Source organism: Myotis yumanensis, unplaced genomic scaffold, assembly GCF_028538775.1.
Source record: "Myotis yumanensis isolate MYYU_CA2020_CCGP unplaced genomic scaffold, mMyoYum1.0.hap1 SCAF_6, whole genome shotgun sequence".
In the NCBI taxonomy this organism is placed as follows: domain Eukaryota; kingdom Metazoa; phylum Chordata; class Mammalia; order Chiroptera; family Vespertilionidae; genus Myotis; species Myotis yumanensis.
In genome coordinates this window covers 97,493,791-97,510,197 of record NW_027223757.1, presented here as the reverse complement: position 1 = coordinate 97,510,197, position 16,407 = coordinate 97,493,791, and the positions used below count along the sequence as shown (strand labels likewise).

Sequence of the window (16,407 nt, the reverse complement as noted above, 5' to 3'; positions counted from 1 at the left end):
CTCATGTCCATCGATAGCCTGCATGGTGGATCAGATGTAGGTGGTTTAGCCCGCATTCCAGAAGTAGACGGTACTGGTTGAAGGTCTGGAACAATGTCCATGTCCTCTGGAATATCATCCGTCAACCAGTGGATAGCTGTTTGTTTCAAAAACATTTTAAAACCCATTTTTCTTTGCCTCACTGATTTGTAAACTGCATAAGAATTAAATAATGCGCAATTTATCATATGCATTGCCAACCTTTTTGTCCATTTGACCGTCCTCCGAAATATCGAATAATATGAAAGGTATTGGTCGGCCCGGTCAACACCTTTCATATGTTTATTGTAGTCAATGAGTGCATTCGGTTTGACAATTTTCTTTTTTGATGTTCTGTCAATATTCTGACTTTCTTCCATCTCCGCAGAATGAATCGAAGAAATCAGGTATACAGGCTTTTTTGATTGCCACACTTGTAACAATATATCATTTTTCCTTATAAATTTTGTTTCACCTTTTTTCAAAGAAATTGTTTGAAAATCTTTAGGTATACCTCGATTTTTCCGGATTGTTCCACATATTCTGAATTTGTTTTTCATAAGTGCTTCACAATTTGCGACGCTATTATAATAATTGTCCATATATATATGGTACCACGAATCAGTGTATGGAGACACTACTGTTTGTATCGTTTCCAATAATCGCTTTCCTTCGCCGCAATAAATTTCCATGTTACAGATATATCCTGTATCACTTTCGCACAACAAACGAACCAATATTCCATATTTAACGATCTTGCCAGCATTATATACCCTAAAGAATAATCTTCCCCTCCAAGGTACGATCCCTTCATCTAGTGATAATTGCTGATGAGGTTTGTAAATATTTATAAATTTAGGCACAAAATAATCTAGTACTGGTCTCACTTTGCAAAGTCTATCTGATTCATTTACGATATCCGCATTATTATTGAAGTGCCAAGCTTTCCATATCTGTCGGAACCTGTCTCTCGTCATCGTTTTACCAAAATATGGCGTCTCCGTCCATGGCTCCATGGTCCAATAGTCATCTCTTCTATCTTTGCGCACCTGTCCCATGAGAACAATTAACCCTAAAAACTTCTTCATCTTTTGAGGGGTTATATCTTTCCACTTTAGGCTTTTTTTTGAAAGTTTGAAATTATTCCTATTTTGATTATAATACCTGTTTGACTCCTCTACAAGAAATTCAAAAAAATCATCTCCGATAAATAATTTCACGGCATCTTCTATATTATTTATAACAGCATCTGTGTTTAATCCTTGATGCCCTAAAAAATCTTCTAAGACCGGTGGATTATCAACATGCGACCATTCTTCTCTCCCGCCTTCTATATCTGACTCTGAGTCAGAGCTGGAGCTCGAAATTCTTTGTCGCCTCAATGTCCTGGGACGCACCATTACTTCATCATCACTAGAATCTTCATCACTTGTACTCGCATTTTCAAGATCGCTATCACAAGAATAATTGGACAACTTGTCTGCACAAAACTCATCATCACTATAGTCTGAATGCTGCGACATTCTAGGTTAAAGCAAATAAAAATAATACTAACTGAAAATAGCGGTACTCCGATAGATATCTGATATAAAAAAATAATTATTATGCGAACACTTTGCGGAACGATTTTATTTTATTTGGTTAAAAAATTCTATATGAATGTCTTTATCACAATATATTTAAATATTTAAACACGTAATAATATTCACAAAACTCAAAACTAAAGACGTCCGGACACAAGAAGTATTTCTCAATAACTATTCTCTTTGCATGGTGAGATATCCAGGGATATCGGTTATAAAATGAGAAAACAATACATTGGTACCCTAACGGTATTGTACTCGACCAGCGCCATAAAGTGTTCTCTACTTACAAGGGATTTTTATGATACCTATTACCCCAATGGGTATGAAACGGTTCGCATACGCAGGTAGGTATCTTTGTGAACGGCAAACAAACAAATATTTGGTAATACGCAGTTACAATCGGCCCGAGTTTACACGTTTCCCGCACTCCACCGCAAATCTATATGAACCGAGTTAAGACGGCTCCCGCGGAGTACGCGCAATTCACGCGAGCCGACTTAACTCGTTTCCCGCAATCCAAGTGTTAAACCTTTGAGGACACCTGTTTCCATCAGAGGAGACCCTTTCAGGACCCTGCACTGTTGATGCGCTGTGTTTTTCAGATTGGTTATTGGTGCCGAGTCTTGGGGTGAAGGACTCGGGTTAGCCACTGGCACACTGCCTGCTGCTTGCGTTGCCGTCGGCCTCTGAATACTGGCCCCTCCAATTCAGAGCATCCTCTGCTTCCAGTTCCTTCGCTCTTTTCATCTGCCGATTTACTCATTGAATCATTCATTCTAGAAATAACTTTTTTCTCTACGAGGTGCCAGGCGTGGGGTTGAACCTAACCAGCCTAGTCTGCCCTCATTGCACAGGCCATGTCTGGCAGATACTTCCACTGCCCTTCCTCAAACCAGCCCTTCGAGAAGACACTGGGGGCTCTCCCAAAGCTTCCTACCGCAGTGCTGAGCTCCTCCCACCCGCACCCACAGCCACGGCCACTTCCCCTTCTTGGCCAATAGGAAGATGGCAGAGGCTTGGAAGAACCAGAGCAGCCTCCACATACACTTTTTTTTCTAAAGAAGGAGAAGCAACAGGAGAGTTGGAAAGAGCTCCACTTTATTATGAAAAATTGTTTTTGTCTTTTTAAAAACAGGCAATTGATAAGGAAGGAGAAGTAGGGGAGAATTGAGGTGCTTCGTTAGTCACACCAAACCCTTGTAGTTCAATTCATTTGTGAACCATGAGGAGGAACAGAATTAAATAACCAGATTGGGGTACAGAGCTAAGATTCCCAGCCTTCCCTCTTGGGGAAAACTGCGGAGTAATACTGAGCAAAAGTGGAGGGAGACACCCCCAGGTCATCCCAATGAGGTGACTTGGGGACAGGGAAGAGGGTCCACATGGACATGGGAAACAGACGTGGCTTATAAACCTGGGACCTTGGGAGGGGAGCTAGGGGTGTTTGTAAACCAGGTTATGGTCAAGAGAGGAGGCAGGAGCCCAGCCTATGGGGCTCAGTGGTTGAGCATCAGCCTGTGAACCAGGAGGTCACGGTTCGATTCCCCCGGTTGCCGGCTTGATCCCTAGTCGGGGCGTGCAGGAGGCAGCCGATTGATGGTTCTCTCTCATCATTGATGTTTTTATCTCTCTCCCTCTCCCTCTCTGAAATCAATAAAAAAATATTTTTAAAAAGAGAGAGGAAGCAGGAGCTGTAAACGAAGGGCAGTGCCTAAGGAACAGGAGAAAGAGGTGCCTATAAAAGGACTGGGCCGGCCTCCCAAGGAAGGCTGCCGGGAGGTGTGCTGTGCCCACAGATGGAGGGGTCCTCCCCCTACCCCATCCCGTGAGCTCGGCCTCCGCCTGGGACTGGGCCGCCCAGGGAGCGTGAGCACAGCTGGCACTCACTCTGGGGACTGGGGGTGAGGTGGCATTTGGGCTCTGTCCTCAGAGACAGGGCGGGGACAGCAAGATGGCGGCGATATAGGCAGATGCGCCCCAGGTCTTGTCCCGGAGCAAACGGAGTAAGCAGCTGAAACTTTCAGGGGCGTCTGTTCTGAACCTTCCGGGACCCAGGATCTGCATTTCGGGAAGGAGGAAGGTAGGTCCCTGTGTTGGAACAGGGTCACCTCCGGCAGGACTCATCTGTGGGAGAGGAGGCAATAACGGGGGAATGAGTGCAAGCCTCTGTCTCCGCGCCCCCCCCCCCCCGCCCCCCGAGGGCCAGGAGCACGGGGAAGTGTCCAACATTGTCCACAACTTGAGTGCTTGCTCCTACCAGGACAGCAGCAGCCACACTCATTCCCTCATACTCTGTGCCAGGCATTCTTATAACAGCCTCACAACAACCCCAGGGGAGGTGAAGTGATGTGATGCCCAGCCATGGTTCTAGGGCAGCGGTTCTCAACCCGTGGGTCGCGACCCCTTTGGCGGTCGAACGACCCTTTCACAGGGGCCGCCTAAGACCATCCTGCATATCAGATATTTACATGACGATTCATAACAGTAGCAACATTACAGTTATTAAGTAGCAACGAAAATAATTTTATGGTTGGGTCACAACGTGAGGAACTGTATTTAAAGGGCCAGAAGGTTGAGAACCACTATTCTAGGTGCTTCATTAAAATTATTTAACCCTCTCAGTGACTCCAGGAGGCAATTTTTTTAAACTCCTTTTCAGTAATAAATTGAACTCTGGCCAGTGTGCTCAGTGGTTTTATTTATTTATTTATATTGATTTCAGAGAGGAAGGGAGAGGGAGAGATAGAAACATCAATGATGAGAGGGAATCATTGATTGGCTTCCTCCCGCACGTTGGACTGAGCCTGCAACCCAGGCATGTGCCCTTGACCAGAATCGAACCTGGGACCCTTCGGTCCACAGGCCGACGCTCTATCCACTGAGCCAAACCAGCCAGGCTGCTCAGTTGTTTTAGTGCGTTGGCCTGCAAATTAAAGGGCCCTGGGTTCAATTCCGGTCAAGGATATGTACCTGTGTTGCAGGCTCAATCCCCGGCTGCAGTCAGGGTACGTGTAGGAAGCAACCACTCGATGTGTCTCTCTCACATCACTCTTTCATTCTCTTTCCCTTCTATTCTCTCTAAAATAAAAGAAATAATAATAAAAATTTGCCCTGGCCAGCTTGGCTCAGTGGATAGAGCATCAGCCTGCGGACTGAAGGGTCCCAGGTTTGATTCTGGCCAAGGGCACATGCCTGGGTTATGGGCTCGATTCCCAGTAGGGGGCATGCAGGAGGCAGCTGATCAATGATTCTCTCTCGTCATCGATGTTTCTATCTCTCTCTCCCTCTCCCTTCCTCTCTGAAATAAATAAAATATATTTAAAAATTTTTTAAAAATAATAATAAATTGAGGACAACCGTCAGGTTATTTCCCTGAGGCCACAACCGTAAGAGAAGATAAAATTCACACTCAGGCCTGACTGACCCAAACCCCGCGCTCTAACCCACACGGGGAGCCCGGGGAAAGCCCTGGTTTCACACTCCGGAGACCCGATGCTTCCCCATCTGTTAAAGGACCTGGGGAGCCCTTCCAGCGCCAACGTTTTCCTCCAGGACCGCAGTGTCCGCTCTGGACGCCAGGCGGCGCCCTCGCGCCAGCGGCGGTCCACTCACCCACTAGCAGCGCCTTGGAGCGCAGGCCGCCCGGGGGCTCCGCCTGCAGCTCCTCCTCCTCCTCTTCCTCGTCGTCGGGCTGGGCCGCGGGGGCGCCGGGGGCCTCGGGCTCCGGGCCCAGCTCCCGCAGCACCGAGCTCTCGGAGGGGTACTGGTACGTAGTCTCTAGGGCTGTCTCGCTGAAGGAGATCTTGAGCTGGGGGTGGGGGCGAAGGAGGCAGGTCACCCACCTCAGCCCCGCGCAAGGTGGGCGTGGGGCGGGATCTGGGCACCCGCTGCCTTTGCCCTCCCGTCCCCTCCGGGACCCAGTTTTCCTTCGATCAGTTTCAAAAACATGAGACTTGGGCCTGCGTTTGGCAGGGGCAGAGGTGGGTAACGCAGGACCAGGGTTCCCAACTCGTAGCGGGCGGGAGGCAGAAGGGTAAGGACACATTAAAAACGCGGGCATAGTCCTGCGATCAGAAGGGAAGCCTCCCCGAGGTGAGCTTGGAGCTGGCTGGGAGGGGGTCCCAGGGAAAAGCAAGGCAACCCACAGCAGGGCCCCGAGGAGCACTCTTCCCTCAACACAGGGGCGTCCCCAGAGGTGCCGCCGGGAAGGTGACAGGGCAGAGGGGAGAGTCCGGGCAGATGGGGGGGGCGGGGGGCGTGGAGAGTGCTCAGACGGGACAGGCTCCCCATAAACAGCCCGCCCCCGGCAGCCCTGGGCCTTCCTCAGAAGCTCAGGGGAAGGGAAGGGGCAGCGTGGGGTTAACCCGGAGCAAAAAGCAGGAGGTTGCCCTGACCAGTTTGGCTCAGTGGGTAGAGCGTTGGCCTGGGGACTGAAGGGTCCCAGGTTCGATTCCGGTCAAGGGCATGTGCCTTGATTGCAGCACATTCCCAGTGGGAGATGTGCTGGAGGCAGCTGATCCATGTTTCTCTCTCATCGATGTTTCTAACTCTCTATCCCTCTCCCTTCCTCTCTGTAAAAAATCAATAAAACATATATATATCAGGAGGTTCCTGTGAACTCCCTGGAAAGGTCCAGACCTATCGGGCCTTCCCAGCATCTGTTTTGGGACACTTGGGGCTGGCTCCCCGCACCCCCGAGCCTCAGCGGACTGGGATGTGAGCAAAGCCTGGAAGGTGGCTGGACAGGAAGTTGCTAACATGGGTGCCCACCGGAGCCTGAAACTCAGGAACTGTCACTCTTGCACTGGCTCCCCATCTCACCGGGACAAAAGCTAGAGCCTGACCAAAGTCTAAGTCTAGAGCAGTGATGGCGAACCTATGACACGTGTCAGAGGTGACACGCGAACTCATTTTTTTGGTTGATTTTTCTTTTTAAATGGCATTTAAATATATAAAATAAATATCAAAAATATAAGTCTTTGCTTTACTATGGTTGCAAAGATAAAAAAAATTTCTATATGAGACACGGCACCAGAGTTAAGTTAGGGTTTTTCAAAATGCTGACACGGCCAAAACCAGTTTGGCTCAGTGGATAGAGCATCGGCCTGGGGACTGAAAGGTCCCAGGTTGATTCCGGTCAAGGGCACGTACCTGGGTTGCGGGCACATCCCCAGTAGGAGATGTGCAGGAGGCAGCTGATCGATGTCTCTCTCTCATTGATGTTTCTAACTCTCTATCTCTCTCCCTTCCTCTCTATAAAAAATCAATAAAATATATTTAAAAAAAAATGCTGACACGCCGAGCTCAAAAGGTTCGCCATCACTGGTCTAGAGGATGCTGCCATGGCCACGCCCTCACCTCTGGGCATCCTCCCTCCAGCCACAGGCCCAGGCACTCCCGGCAGGCCTGGCACCGGCTGCCCCCTCTGCCTGGAACACTCTCCTCCAAAACATACCCAATGCCCCTCTCCCAGCCACACACTATAGTCACACCCACTCCCGCTCCTGCCTCCAGCTTCCACTCACCCTGCGCTTTACTGCCCTGTGTCTCTGTCCACAGGAGACTGGGAGATGCTTTACTGGGTAAGGAGGGGTTCATGCAGACCCCAGACGAGGTCCCAGCAGAGGACCAAGGCTGGGGGAGCCCAGCCTGTACACAGTTGACCCGTCTGTGAAATGGCTGATAGAATTGGTGACAGCAACCAGACCCTTTGCATCCAAACTTCTTAAAGGGGCCACCTCTGGTTCTGTGACTGACAGATTTACCCAAACTTCCGGGAACCCATGTCTCTTTTCTTTTCATGTCCCCCTTCGGGGACAAGCTCTGCAGTGTTAGACACGCAAAAAAGGGCTCATTTTATTTGCTTTCAGTCCATGTTTGACTCTCTCCACACTGCTCCCCTCCCCCAACCCCAACTTCTGACTGGGCTTCCCAGGAATGTACAGCCTGCACCAGAGGGGGTGCAGAGGGGTGACTCACAGGCTCCTCATCAGCTATATAAGGTCCGGAGGGGGCTGGAGAGGGAGGGGCTCTGGGCCCGGGGCAAGCCTGGGGTTCCTCTGAATAAGGCTGATGGAATTGGCCTGCAGATGTTACTTAGGGAAGGAGGCGGGCGGTGGGGTGCTCCTAGGCAGTGGGGTGCTCCTATCCCTGAACTAGGGGGCAGAGCTGGGACAGGGATGCTAGCCCCTCATGAGCCTGAAAGGGCGAGGGGGAGGCCTGTGGTCCGCAGAGCGCTGCTCCGCCCCACCCCCACCCCGCTCTGCTTCCTCCTCTCACCACATCCTGAGTGGTGCTGGCAGGCAGGGCAGCGTCCCCACTCGGCCCCACCGCCTTCCGGCCCCCACCCCAGGCTTCCTGTTTGGGTGATCTGCTTCCGGCTCCCAGATCCCTGACCCAGGTATGGTCACCACCACAGGTCCTGCCCTGCACCCGGACGGCCCTGGACTTTGGGTCCCAAACTTCATGCTCCCTCTGCTCTTTCCACCCCAAAAGCAAAGCCAGCTGACTCCGTAGGAAGTGACTTTTCTGACCACTTCGCCCTGGCCTTCCTGACCTACCTCACTGCATGGTCGCGGGCGCTTACGCTCCTTGTGATGATGAGCGGGGGACAAATGACCCCCAAGCTGAACCTAGCCTGTGGTCCCTGTGGACACAGAAACCACGTCTGAGGGTGCCACATGTGGGATGAGGACTGGAGTCCAGGAAGGGCTTCCGTCTCGGGGGACTGCGGAAGGGGTGGGACCAGGGCCAGGCCAGGGAGCCCTTAGCCTGGCTTCTCCCACTTTCCTGCACACCCTGATTCCAGTCTGACCTTTGACCCTCCGCTGGCCTTGGCCCCACCCCTGTCCTCAACTCCCATTGGACTCCCTGCTCTCAGCAGTGCCTCCACGTTCACTTCTCTTTTTCTACCCCAAGGGGAGGGAGAGGCCACCAAGAGGGGAACCCCAGTGTGAGCCAGTCCTGAGAAGGGAGGGCGAGGCCGGGAGGAAGGCAGAGGCGGCACTGTCCGAAGCAGAGGCCGGCTGGGGGTGCAGCCTGAGGTCGCCCACTCTAACGGCCTCAGTGTGCGTCTCTCCCAGGGGCAGACTTGCTCTTTGGCCAGCCCTGTCCCATTCCCCACGCCCTCCAGCCCAGGCCGTGGCCACTCAGCTGTCCTCTCTTCCTTGGGGTTCTGAGGCCTCCCTCCACTCACTTCTTCCTTCAGTTTCTCTCTAGAACCCCAAAGCCACCCCCGCCGCCCCCATCCCCCCTGGACACTGTGAGGGCTGTCATCCTGGTGACCCTGCTTGTCACAGAGTCAAGGCTGTTGGCCTGTCTCCCACCAGATGGGCTGGGTTGGGTCACAGACTCAGAGGAAAGGAAGGAAAGAAATGGGGGGGCCTTAGAGCCCGAGGGAGCAGAGAGGGAACAGTCGGGGCACACCCTGCGACACCCCAGGGACAGCATGGTTGTGGGCAGACCCTCGAGGCTTGGCCATGGACAAGGGGCTGTGAGAAGGAAGGGGTGTTTGCAGAGGAGGGCAGGGGAGGCTGACCAGAGGACCAGGAGCAGGGTCAGAGAGAAAGGTGGAGTTCAGAGCCCAGAGGGCACGGCGAGTGGGCTGCTACGAAGTCTGGCTTGGCTGCTCCCCCTACCTGTTTGTGGTGCCTTTCAGGGGACCCCTTGACAAGGCAGCTGCGGCTGAGGCGGAGGTAGCCCCCCAGAACCGAGATCTCCTCCGCAGTCGGGTACCGCTTCTTCCCGGCCCCGGGGGCCGCAGCATCAGCGTGGGCAGGAGCGGCCGGGGCTGCGTGGGGCGCAGACCGCCTGGGGTTGACGGTGAAGGTGTGCCCGCTGCGGCGGGGTGGCCCCAGCCCTGGCCCTGCCTTCACCCCATAGAACAGCCGGCTCATGAGGGGATCCCCAGGGGACTGGGGGGCCGGTGGTGGGGGAGACAGAGGGGCGGGTGGGGGCCGCGGCTGCTCCGCTTCCTCTTCCTGCTGCCTAGAGCCTCCGGGCCGCGCGTCCTCGGGCGGGAGGGGGCAGGGCCCAGAGCAGCGGCTCTGCAGGGCGCTTGCGGGACGGCCCTGAGCCCCCGCCTCCTCCCCTGCAGCCTCCGCAAAAGGAGGCCCCAGGTGCTTCCCGGCGGGCTCTGGAGGGGCTGGCTTCCGAGTCTGAGTCTCTGTGTCCCTGGCTGTCCATTCTCTAGCCTTCCCAGAGTGCAGGGTCCATTTCCACCCTTCGGGCAGCCTGGAGTCCCCCTCCCCACCCTCGGCGGGGCTGGGGCTCCGCTCTGAGGTCTGCCCGCCTTCAGAGCTGCGGCCCGCAGCCTCGCGCGCCAGGGTCTCGGGCAGCCCCGTCAGCTCCTCGGGGGCCGCCCTTGGAGCCCGCCTGTCTTCTCTGCTCCCACATTCCTCCGAGCTGCCTTTCCCGTCTCCTGGGCTCAGACTCCATTCTGCTGCCTCCAGTGGCTTCCAACTCTGCTCCTGAGACTCTGTGCAGTCAGGCCTCCATTTAGGGGCCTCCGTCGGGCCCAAGTGCTGGCCGTCAGACTCCACTGGGCTCAGCCTCCCCCTGGCCGCCTCCTTCCTCCTGGGGCTTTGTTCTCCAGGCTCTGCCGGGGTCACACCTCCGTCCGCTTCTCCCGGGCTCAGCCTCCACCGCCGCGCCTCTGGCAGCCCCGAGGCCCTGTCTTCAGCCTCTCCCGGGCGCGGCCAGTCCCGGGCCTCCGAAGGCCTGGGGCTTGACTCTCGGGCTCCCCCTACCCCCGGCCTCCTGTCTCCAGCTTCCCTGGGGCTGAGCCGCTCTTCCCTGGGCTCTCTTTCTTTGGGACTTGGATCCTGCATCTCCCCAGGGCTGGGTCTCCATTCCCGGGCCTCCGCAGGCCCAGGCCTCCTTTCTGCAAGGAGCTCGTCACTCCGCCGCTGCTGCTGCTGCTGCTGGCGCTCCTGCCGGATGAATCGGTTCTGGTGCACTGGGCCGATGGCCTCCAGCAGGACCGCAGACTTGTCTGGGTCTGGAGGCCCAGCTTCTGGAGGCCCAGACGCAGGGCTGGGCTCCCCAGGACACAGACCAAGCTTGGCCCGGCGGCGTTCCAGGAGCCCCCGCTTCCAAGCTGGCATCTGGGACAGGCGCTCCCGCTCCGCCTTCTCCCGGCCCCGCGCGGCTGCCTCCTCCTGCCGGCGCCGGGCCAGCAGCTGTAGCTTCCAGTCCGGGATGGTGGCCATGGTCCCTCGAGGTGCAGGTGAGGCGCACTGGAGGCAGAGAGCAGGGAGGAGGTGCTGCTGAGGCCCCGGGATGAGCCTGGACGGCAGAGCGGCGCGGGAGGTGGGACGCGGAGGGCGGGCAGGACAGGCAGTGCGGCCGGAGAGGGAAACCAGAAGTGAAGAAACGCCTATGGGCCGAGCAGATGGGGAGGGACGCGGCAGAGGAAGAGGGAGATTCAGATTTGGCAGCTCAGGGTTCACGGGTGCCAGAGAGGGACCGAGAGGAGAGAGAAGTGGGTGTGAGGCTGCGGGTGAGGGCCAGGGGGCGTGGGAGTGGGGGCGGAGGTCAGCGAGTCCCGCTGGAGAGGGGCCTGCGGGACCCGAGCGGGTGTCAGGGAGGTGAGGGGCGGAGGGTGGAGAGGTCCAGGGGCAACGGCGGCCCCGAGGTCCAGGCTCCCTTTCCAGCTGTGCTCCGCCCGCCTCCCGCCGCCCCTCCGCCCCAGAGAGGCCAGGGGGACTTCCCTCCCGCGGGGACTTCCAGACCCGGCGCCGGCGCGGGCGCGGGCCCAGACCCCGGCGTCCACCCTCCGGCGCGTCCCGCCTCCCCCCGCGGTGCCCGGGACCCAGGAGCGCGGAGCCCGGTTCCGCCTCTGCCCCCCCCGCCCCCCCCCCCGGGACCGGGCATCGCACCGGGCAGACGGACGTCCCGGCGTGAAGAGGAGCAGCCGGCCCGGGCCGGAGGCTCCCCAGCCCTCGGTGCACTCACACGCTGCGCGCCCGGAGGGTCCGCGGGGCCCGGCGTCCGGAGGGCGCGAGGAGGCGAGAGGGAGAGGCGAGGGTCGCGGAGATCCGGAGGCGGGGAGCCCGGGGAGGGAGGCAGACCGAGACCGGGCCGGCGACCACTCCGTCAGAGGACAATGGGGAGAGGGATGGGGGCGCGGGGCGGGGCCCGAGGAGGGGCGGGACCTGCTCCCGCCAACCCCGTGGGGAGCGCGTCTCCTCTGCCCGCTGTCGCCCCTGGCCCTCCGTCCCGGGCCCCCACCCACCCGGCTCCGGACCCGCAGTCCCGGGAACCAGGCGCCCGCCCCCAGCCCGCCGACCGGGGCGGCGCCCGTGACTCAGGCCCCTCGAGGGACGTGGGAGGAAGCGGCAGCTGCTCGAGCCCGGCCCGCCCTCCCCGCCTCCGGCCGCCCCTCCCCACGCCTCGGCCTCGGGCAGCCTTTGTCCTGCGTGGTCCCGGGCGCCCGGCAGGGGTCGTGGGGGGCGGCAGGAGAGGCTGGGAAGCAGCAGCCTGGGGAGCTCGCCCCTCAGCGCCCGGCCCCCAGGGCCCAGGGCCCGGGGATGTAGAGGGAGGGGCCGGGCCGCTCCGGAAGGCGGGGCGGGTCCGAGGGCGCAGCCGCCGCCCAGCGGTCGCCGGGGGCGCGAGGTGCCGGGCTCAGGCCGTGGCTCCGAAGGTCCTTCCCAAACTGTGCCCCGCGGCTCCGACAAACCGCGCGCCAAGTGCAGAGAAACCGGCTGCGATTTATTTTCCCGCCGCGCGTGTCCCTCGGGAGAGCAGGGAGCCCGTCACCCGAAGGGCAAAGAGGCCGCTCAGCTCAGCTGCCGGAACCGGGGGCCTCGAGGTGCAGGGCGGGGGCGGGGCGGCTGCACCAGCTCCTGGGCGCGAGCGAGACGCAGAAGGGGACCCTGAGATGCAGGGCGAGTGCCCGGGAGTAGCCAGGCGGGACCCTTCGCCCTCCGAGGCTGGGAAGGGGGGTCACGCCCTCAGCTGTGAGACCTGCAAGTCCCCGCCCCGTCCTGGCTGGCGAGGAGTGGGCCTCGGAGCGCGGACACTCGGGATTTAGGGCATGAGATGGGCGGGAGTGGAGTGGATGGACGGCCCTCGGCCGGAGGATCGGGGCCTCCGGTCTGAATACGCCCGGCCTGGGTGGCCAGGGGCTGGCACTCCAGGGGAGAGGAGTGCAGGGCCTGACACCGGGGCTCCGGCTCACTGGGCGCCGCCCTCCTGGGGCCGGGAGAGCAGGTGCAGTTTTCTTTGCAGCTGGGCCCGGAGGTAGCAGAGGTCTTGTTGGTCAAGTCCGTGAGCCAGGCCCAGGTACAGGGTGAGGAGGAGGGCGAGGAGGAGCCGGTCGGTGCCCAGGGTGGGCACCACCCACAGCACCGTCAGCAGCTCCACACACACCGGGTGGCGCAGGTGGGAGAAGAGCCTCAGAGCGCGGGGGGACTTCAGGGCGAGGGGCTCGCCCAGCCCTCGCACGTGGTAGTACACCTAGGAGAGGGGAGCAGTCAGCGAGCCGGGCCTTTCACAGCTGTCACCTCTCCTCCCTGCCAGGTACCCCCTCGATGACTCAGGCCCAGGAACCTCCCCCTTCTAGGTCTGGGGCCCCTGACCCTCATCTCCGGGCCGGGAACCTTCCACAGGCCCAGGAGGCTTCTGGCCTCTGAGGCGGGAGCGGAGGGGAGACTATCATACAAGAAGGGCAGGTCAGGGAGCGGGAGCAAGAGGAAGGGGGCCGAGCATGGGAGGAGGAGCGGGAAGTCCTTGGCAAGGCGAGAGGTGTTCTAGAAAGGATGGAAGGTAGGGAATGGGCCTCACCTGCTTGAGGCCCATGAGCTCCGCGTAGTCAAAGACGAGGAGGATGCTGAAGATGAGGAGCCAGGCAACGGCGTGCAGCACAAAGCACAGCAGGGGCACCCAGGTGGCCCAGGGCTCGGCCTGAGCTGCCCACAGCACAGGGCCTCTGGGGACGGGCTCCCAGCATCGCATCACCAGCTGGGGGAGGAGGAGGGGCTGGGAGACCTAGACAGGCTGCCCCACCCCAGACAGCCTGTAGCTCTCCCCATCTTTACCACGAGCATCACCAACACTCAGCTCGTGGAGGTGCTGGGTGGGGTTCCAAGGATATAAGGGTGACCCCTATCTTCCCAGAGCACTTACAGGACGGCGAGGGTGACCAGAGAGGCGCACAGAGCGGCCTATGCCCAGCACCCACTGAGAAGACAAGCGAGTACTAACTAGGAAGCCTGGCCCTAGCCGGTTTGGCTCAATGGATAGAGCCTTGGCCTGCAGACCAAAGGGTTCCGGGTTCAATTCCCGTCAAGGGCAGGTACCTCGGTTACAGGCTCCTCCCCCAGTACGGGCCCTGGTGGGCACATGCGGGAGGCAACCAATTGATGTTTCTCTCACGTCAATATTTCTCTGTCTTTCCCTCTCTCTTCCACTCTATCTGAAAATCAATGGAAAAATATACTCAGGTGAGGATTAAAAAATATCTATATCTATAATAATAAAAGTGTTATATGCTAATTAGACTGGACATCCTTCCGGACAAAGCTGCAGTGGGCGGGGCCGGGGCCAGGGCCAAGGCCCTTGCATCGGGTCTCTAGTAAATAAATAAAAATCACACTAACGAGGGAGCCTGCTGCTGGGTTTGAAGACAGGGCAGGGCTGAGGAGAGCTGAGGAGAGCGTTGCAGGCAGGACTGACAACGTGCAGGGGTCAGTGCACATGGCACGCGTGCTTGGGGAATGACAAGGTGCACCTTTTTCTTGTGAATCCTCACCGAGCACATTTTTAGATTGCTTTTTTAGAGAGAGTGGAAGGGAGGGGGAGACAGAGAGAAACATTGATGTCTGTCAATGACACATCAATTGGTTGCTTCTCTGACTCTGGATCAAGGTACATGCCCTTGACCAGAATCGAACCTGGGACCCTGCAGTCCTCGGGCTGACGGTCTATCCACTGAGCCAAATCGGCTAGGGCAGTGCACCCTTCTTGATATAAAGTAAGGTGTGTGCTGTGGAGGACTGGAAGCTGAGATTAGAGTCCTGAACACCCCGAGCTCTCCTACACCCACACCTTTGTCGGAAGCCTAAGGTCCTTGCCCCCCGCAATCTAGGGCATCCTTCCCAGACTCCCTGAGGGCCGCATACCTGCAAGGCCAGGGCAGTGCATGCCACGTACAGTGACCTCTGAAGAACCCCAAAGCACCGGGACAGCCACACCTTCACGGTCTCAGTCGCCATGAGGCTGTGCTGCCCCACAAAGAGCAGCAGGAGCCCCAGATCCCACGCCAGGGGAGCCAGGACGCCGCGGTCCTGCAAGGCGGCCAGCCAGCCCTGTGGTGCCTCTGGGGGAGTCGGGAAAGAGAAAGAACAGGAAGATGGTGGGAGACATCCCCGACCCTCGTCTCCTCTGGGGTCCTGGGCCGTGTCTCTCCAAGCTTTCAAGAGCCCTGACGCTTCACCTCTCGGCTGCGCCCGCCTCGCCCCCCTCGCAGGGTCTGCCCTTTCCCGGGCCTCCTCCAGGGCCGGGGGGCGTTCCCGGGCAGGCACCGAGGCGCGCGGGGGAGCCCCGGCCGCCCCTGTCCAGAGGCCCCGCTAACCGGCTCCCGCACGGCTACGAAGCACTTTCCGCACCGCGCGCGGCCGCCCCCCGGCCTCGGGCCGCACTGTCCGCTGCCCGGGCCGCTGCCCCGACTTCCTAGTGGGGCCCGCGGGCCCCGGGCCCCGCCCCGCTCCTGCCTCCCGCCCGCCTCCCCGCGCAGGGCCGCCGGCCCTCGCTCACCGGGACCCGCAGGCTCCGGGGCCCCTCCGAGAAGAGGCCGAAGGGAGGCGAAGCGCACGAACTCCACGCCGGTGCCAAAGGCCAGGACGAAAGACGCCAGGGCGGCCGGGACCAGGAGCAGCGCCGGGGCCATGGCGGGGAGCCGGCGGGAGCGGCGGCTCGGGATTCCCGCGCCGCAGGCCCCGCCCCGGCCCCGCCCCGCCCCGGCCCGGCCCCGCGGGCGGGGCTTCCCTCGTCCACGCCCCGGAGCGCCCGGTCCCGCGTCGCCGCGTCACGTGCGGGAAGTCGGGATCCCCGGGAGGGGACGGCGGCGGCCCCGCGGCCCTCGGGTGGGCGGGGCCCCGCGTGGGAAGCTGGTCCGCCTTGCGGGGTCCTTGCGGAAGCGGCGCCCGAGCCCGGGCCCTGAAGCCCAGCGAACCGAGGAGGGTGCGGCCGGCTGAGCCGCAGCCGGGTCCCGCTCGGCGCCGGACGGAGACAGGGCCGTGCGGCGCGCACTCCGCCACAGCAGGGCCAGCGGCTCCTCCGTCGCCGAGCAGCGCAGGGAACTGCACACGCGGGTGTGCTTCAGCCAGAGGCTGCTGACTTGTCACCATGAGAATAAAAACGTGAAAGCGTTGGCGGTAGAAAGCTTTATTTATGACAGTTGTAAACGTTGCAGTAGGTTAACTTTATCCAAGCGTCTAATGAACTATAACTGTGCTCTGCAGCCTCATTCATTGAACTCCACTTACTAATCAGAGACCACCTAGATCTTTCCCTTACAGACCTGTTTATAATGCAGATTACAATGTAAAAGTAAGATTTTCTTCATCAGAGTTAAAAATCCAGTTTGGCTCAATGGATAGAGCATTGGCCTGAAGACTGAAGGGCCCGGGTTCGATTTTGGTCAAGGGCACATACCCAGGTTTTGGGCTTGATCCCCAGTAGGGGCGTGCAGGAGGCAGCCCATGTTTCTCCCTCTCTCTTATCTGAAATCAATGAAGATTATATATATACTAGACGCCCGGTGCACAAAAATTAGTGCACTGGGGGGGAGGGAGTCCCTCAG

The 16,407-nt window shown here is 58.7% G+C and overlaps 2 protein-coding genes across 3 annotated transcripts; both read right to left on the bottom strand.

The window, feature by feature from the left end:
- Positions 1-2,685: 2,685 nt before the first annotated feature.
- Positions 2,686-11,908, bottom strand: PPP1R18 (protein phosphatase 1 regulatory subunit 18). 2 transcript variants are annotated; one of them, XM_070419000.1, is made up of 4 exons: positions 11,559-11,908; positions 9,242-10,840; positions 5,217-5,412; positions 2,686-3,728 (listed from the first exon to the last, which is right to left on the bottom strand). In XM_070419000.1, the coding sequence occupies exons 2-4, from the start codon at positions 10,811-10,813 to the stop codon at positions 3,709-3,711; spliced, it is 1,788 nt and encodes a 595-aa protein (XP_070275101.1). In that variant the 5' UTR covers positions 10,814-10,840; positions 11,559-11,908; the 3' UTR covers positions 2,686-3,708. The 2 variants fall into 2 exon arrangements, with proteins under 2 accessions (XP_070275101.1, XP_070275100.1); XM_070418999.1 differs by lacking the exon at positions 11,559-11,908 and having other exon boundaries at positions 9,242-11,438.
- Positions 11,909-12,226: 318 nt separating this feature from the next.
- On the bottom strand, positions 12,227-15,517 carry NRM (nurim). Its single transcript, XM_070419473.1, has 4 exons — positions 15,360-15,517; positions 14,726-14,922; positions 13,389-13,565; positions 12,227-13,061 (listed from the first exon to the last, which is right to left on the bottom strand). Exons 1-4 carry the CDS (start codon positions 15,490-15,492, stop codon positions 12,780-12,782), a joined length of 789 nt encoding a protein of 262 aa, XP_070275574.1. The 5' UTR covers positions 15,493-15,517; the 3' UTR covers positions 12,227-12,779.
- Positions 15,518-16,407: the final 890 nt, after the last annotated feature.

Coding starts and splice junctions, on each gene's coding strand:
- PPP1R18 (XM_070419000.1), bottom strand. CDS start 10,813: ATGGCCACCATCCCGGACTGGAAGCTACAGCTGCTGGCCCGGCGCCGG. Junction 5,413..9,241: donor CTGAAAGGCACCACAAACAG/GTAGGGGGAGCA, acceptor CCCCACCCCCAG/CTCAAGATCTCCTTCAGCGA. Junction 3,729..5,216: donor CTCCAAGGCGCTGCTAGTGG/GTGAGTGGACCG, acceptor CCTCTCCCACAG/ATGAGTCCTGCCGGAGGTGA.
- NRM (XM_070419473.1), bottom strand. CDS start 15,492: ATGGCCCCGGCGCTGCTCCTGGTCCCGGCCGCCCTGGCGTCTTTCGTC. Junction 14,923..15,359: donor CCCGGAGCCTGCGGGTCCCG/GTGAGCGAGGGC, acceptor CGACTCCCCCAG/AGGCACCACAGGGCTGGCTG. Junction 13,566..14,725: donor GCACTGCCCTGGCCTTGCAG/GTATGCGGCCCT, acceptor CTCCTCCCCCAG/CTGGTGATGCGATGCTGGGA.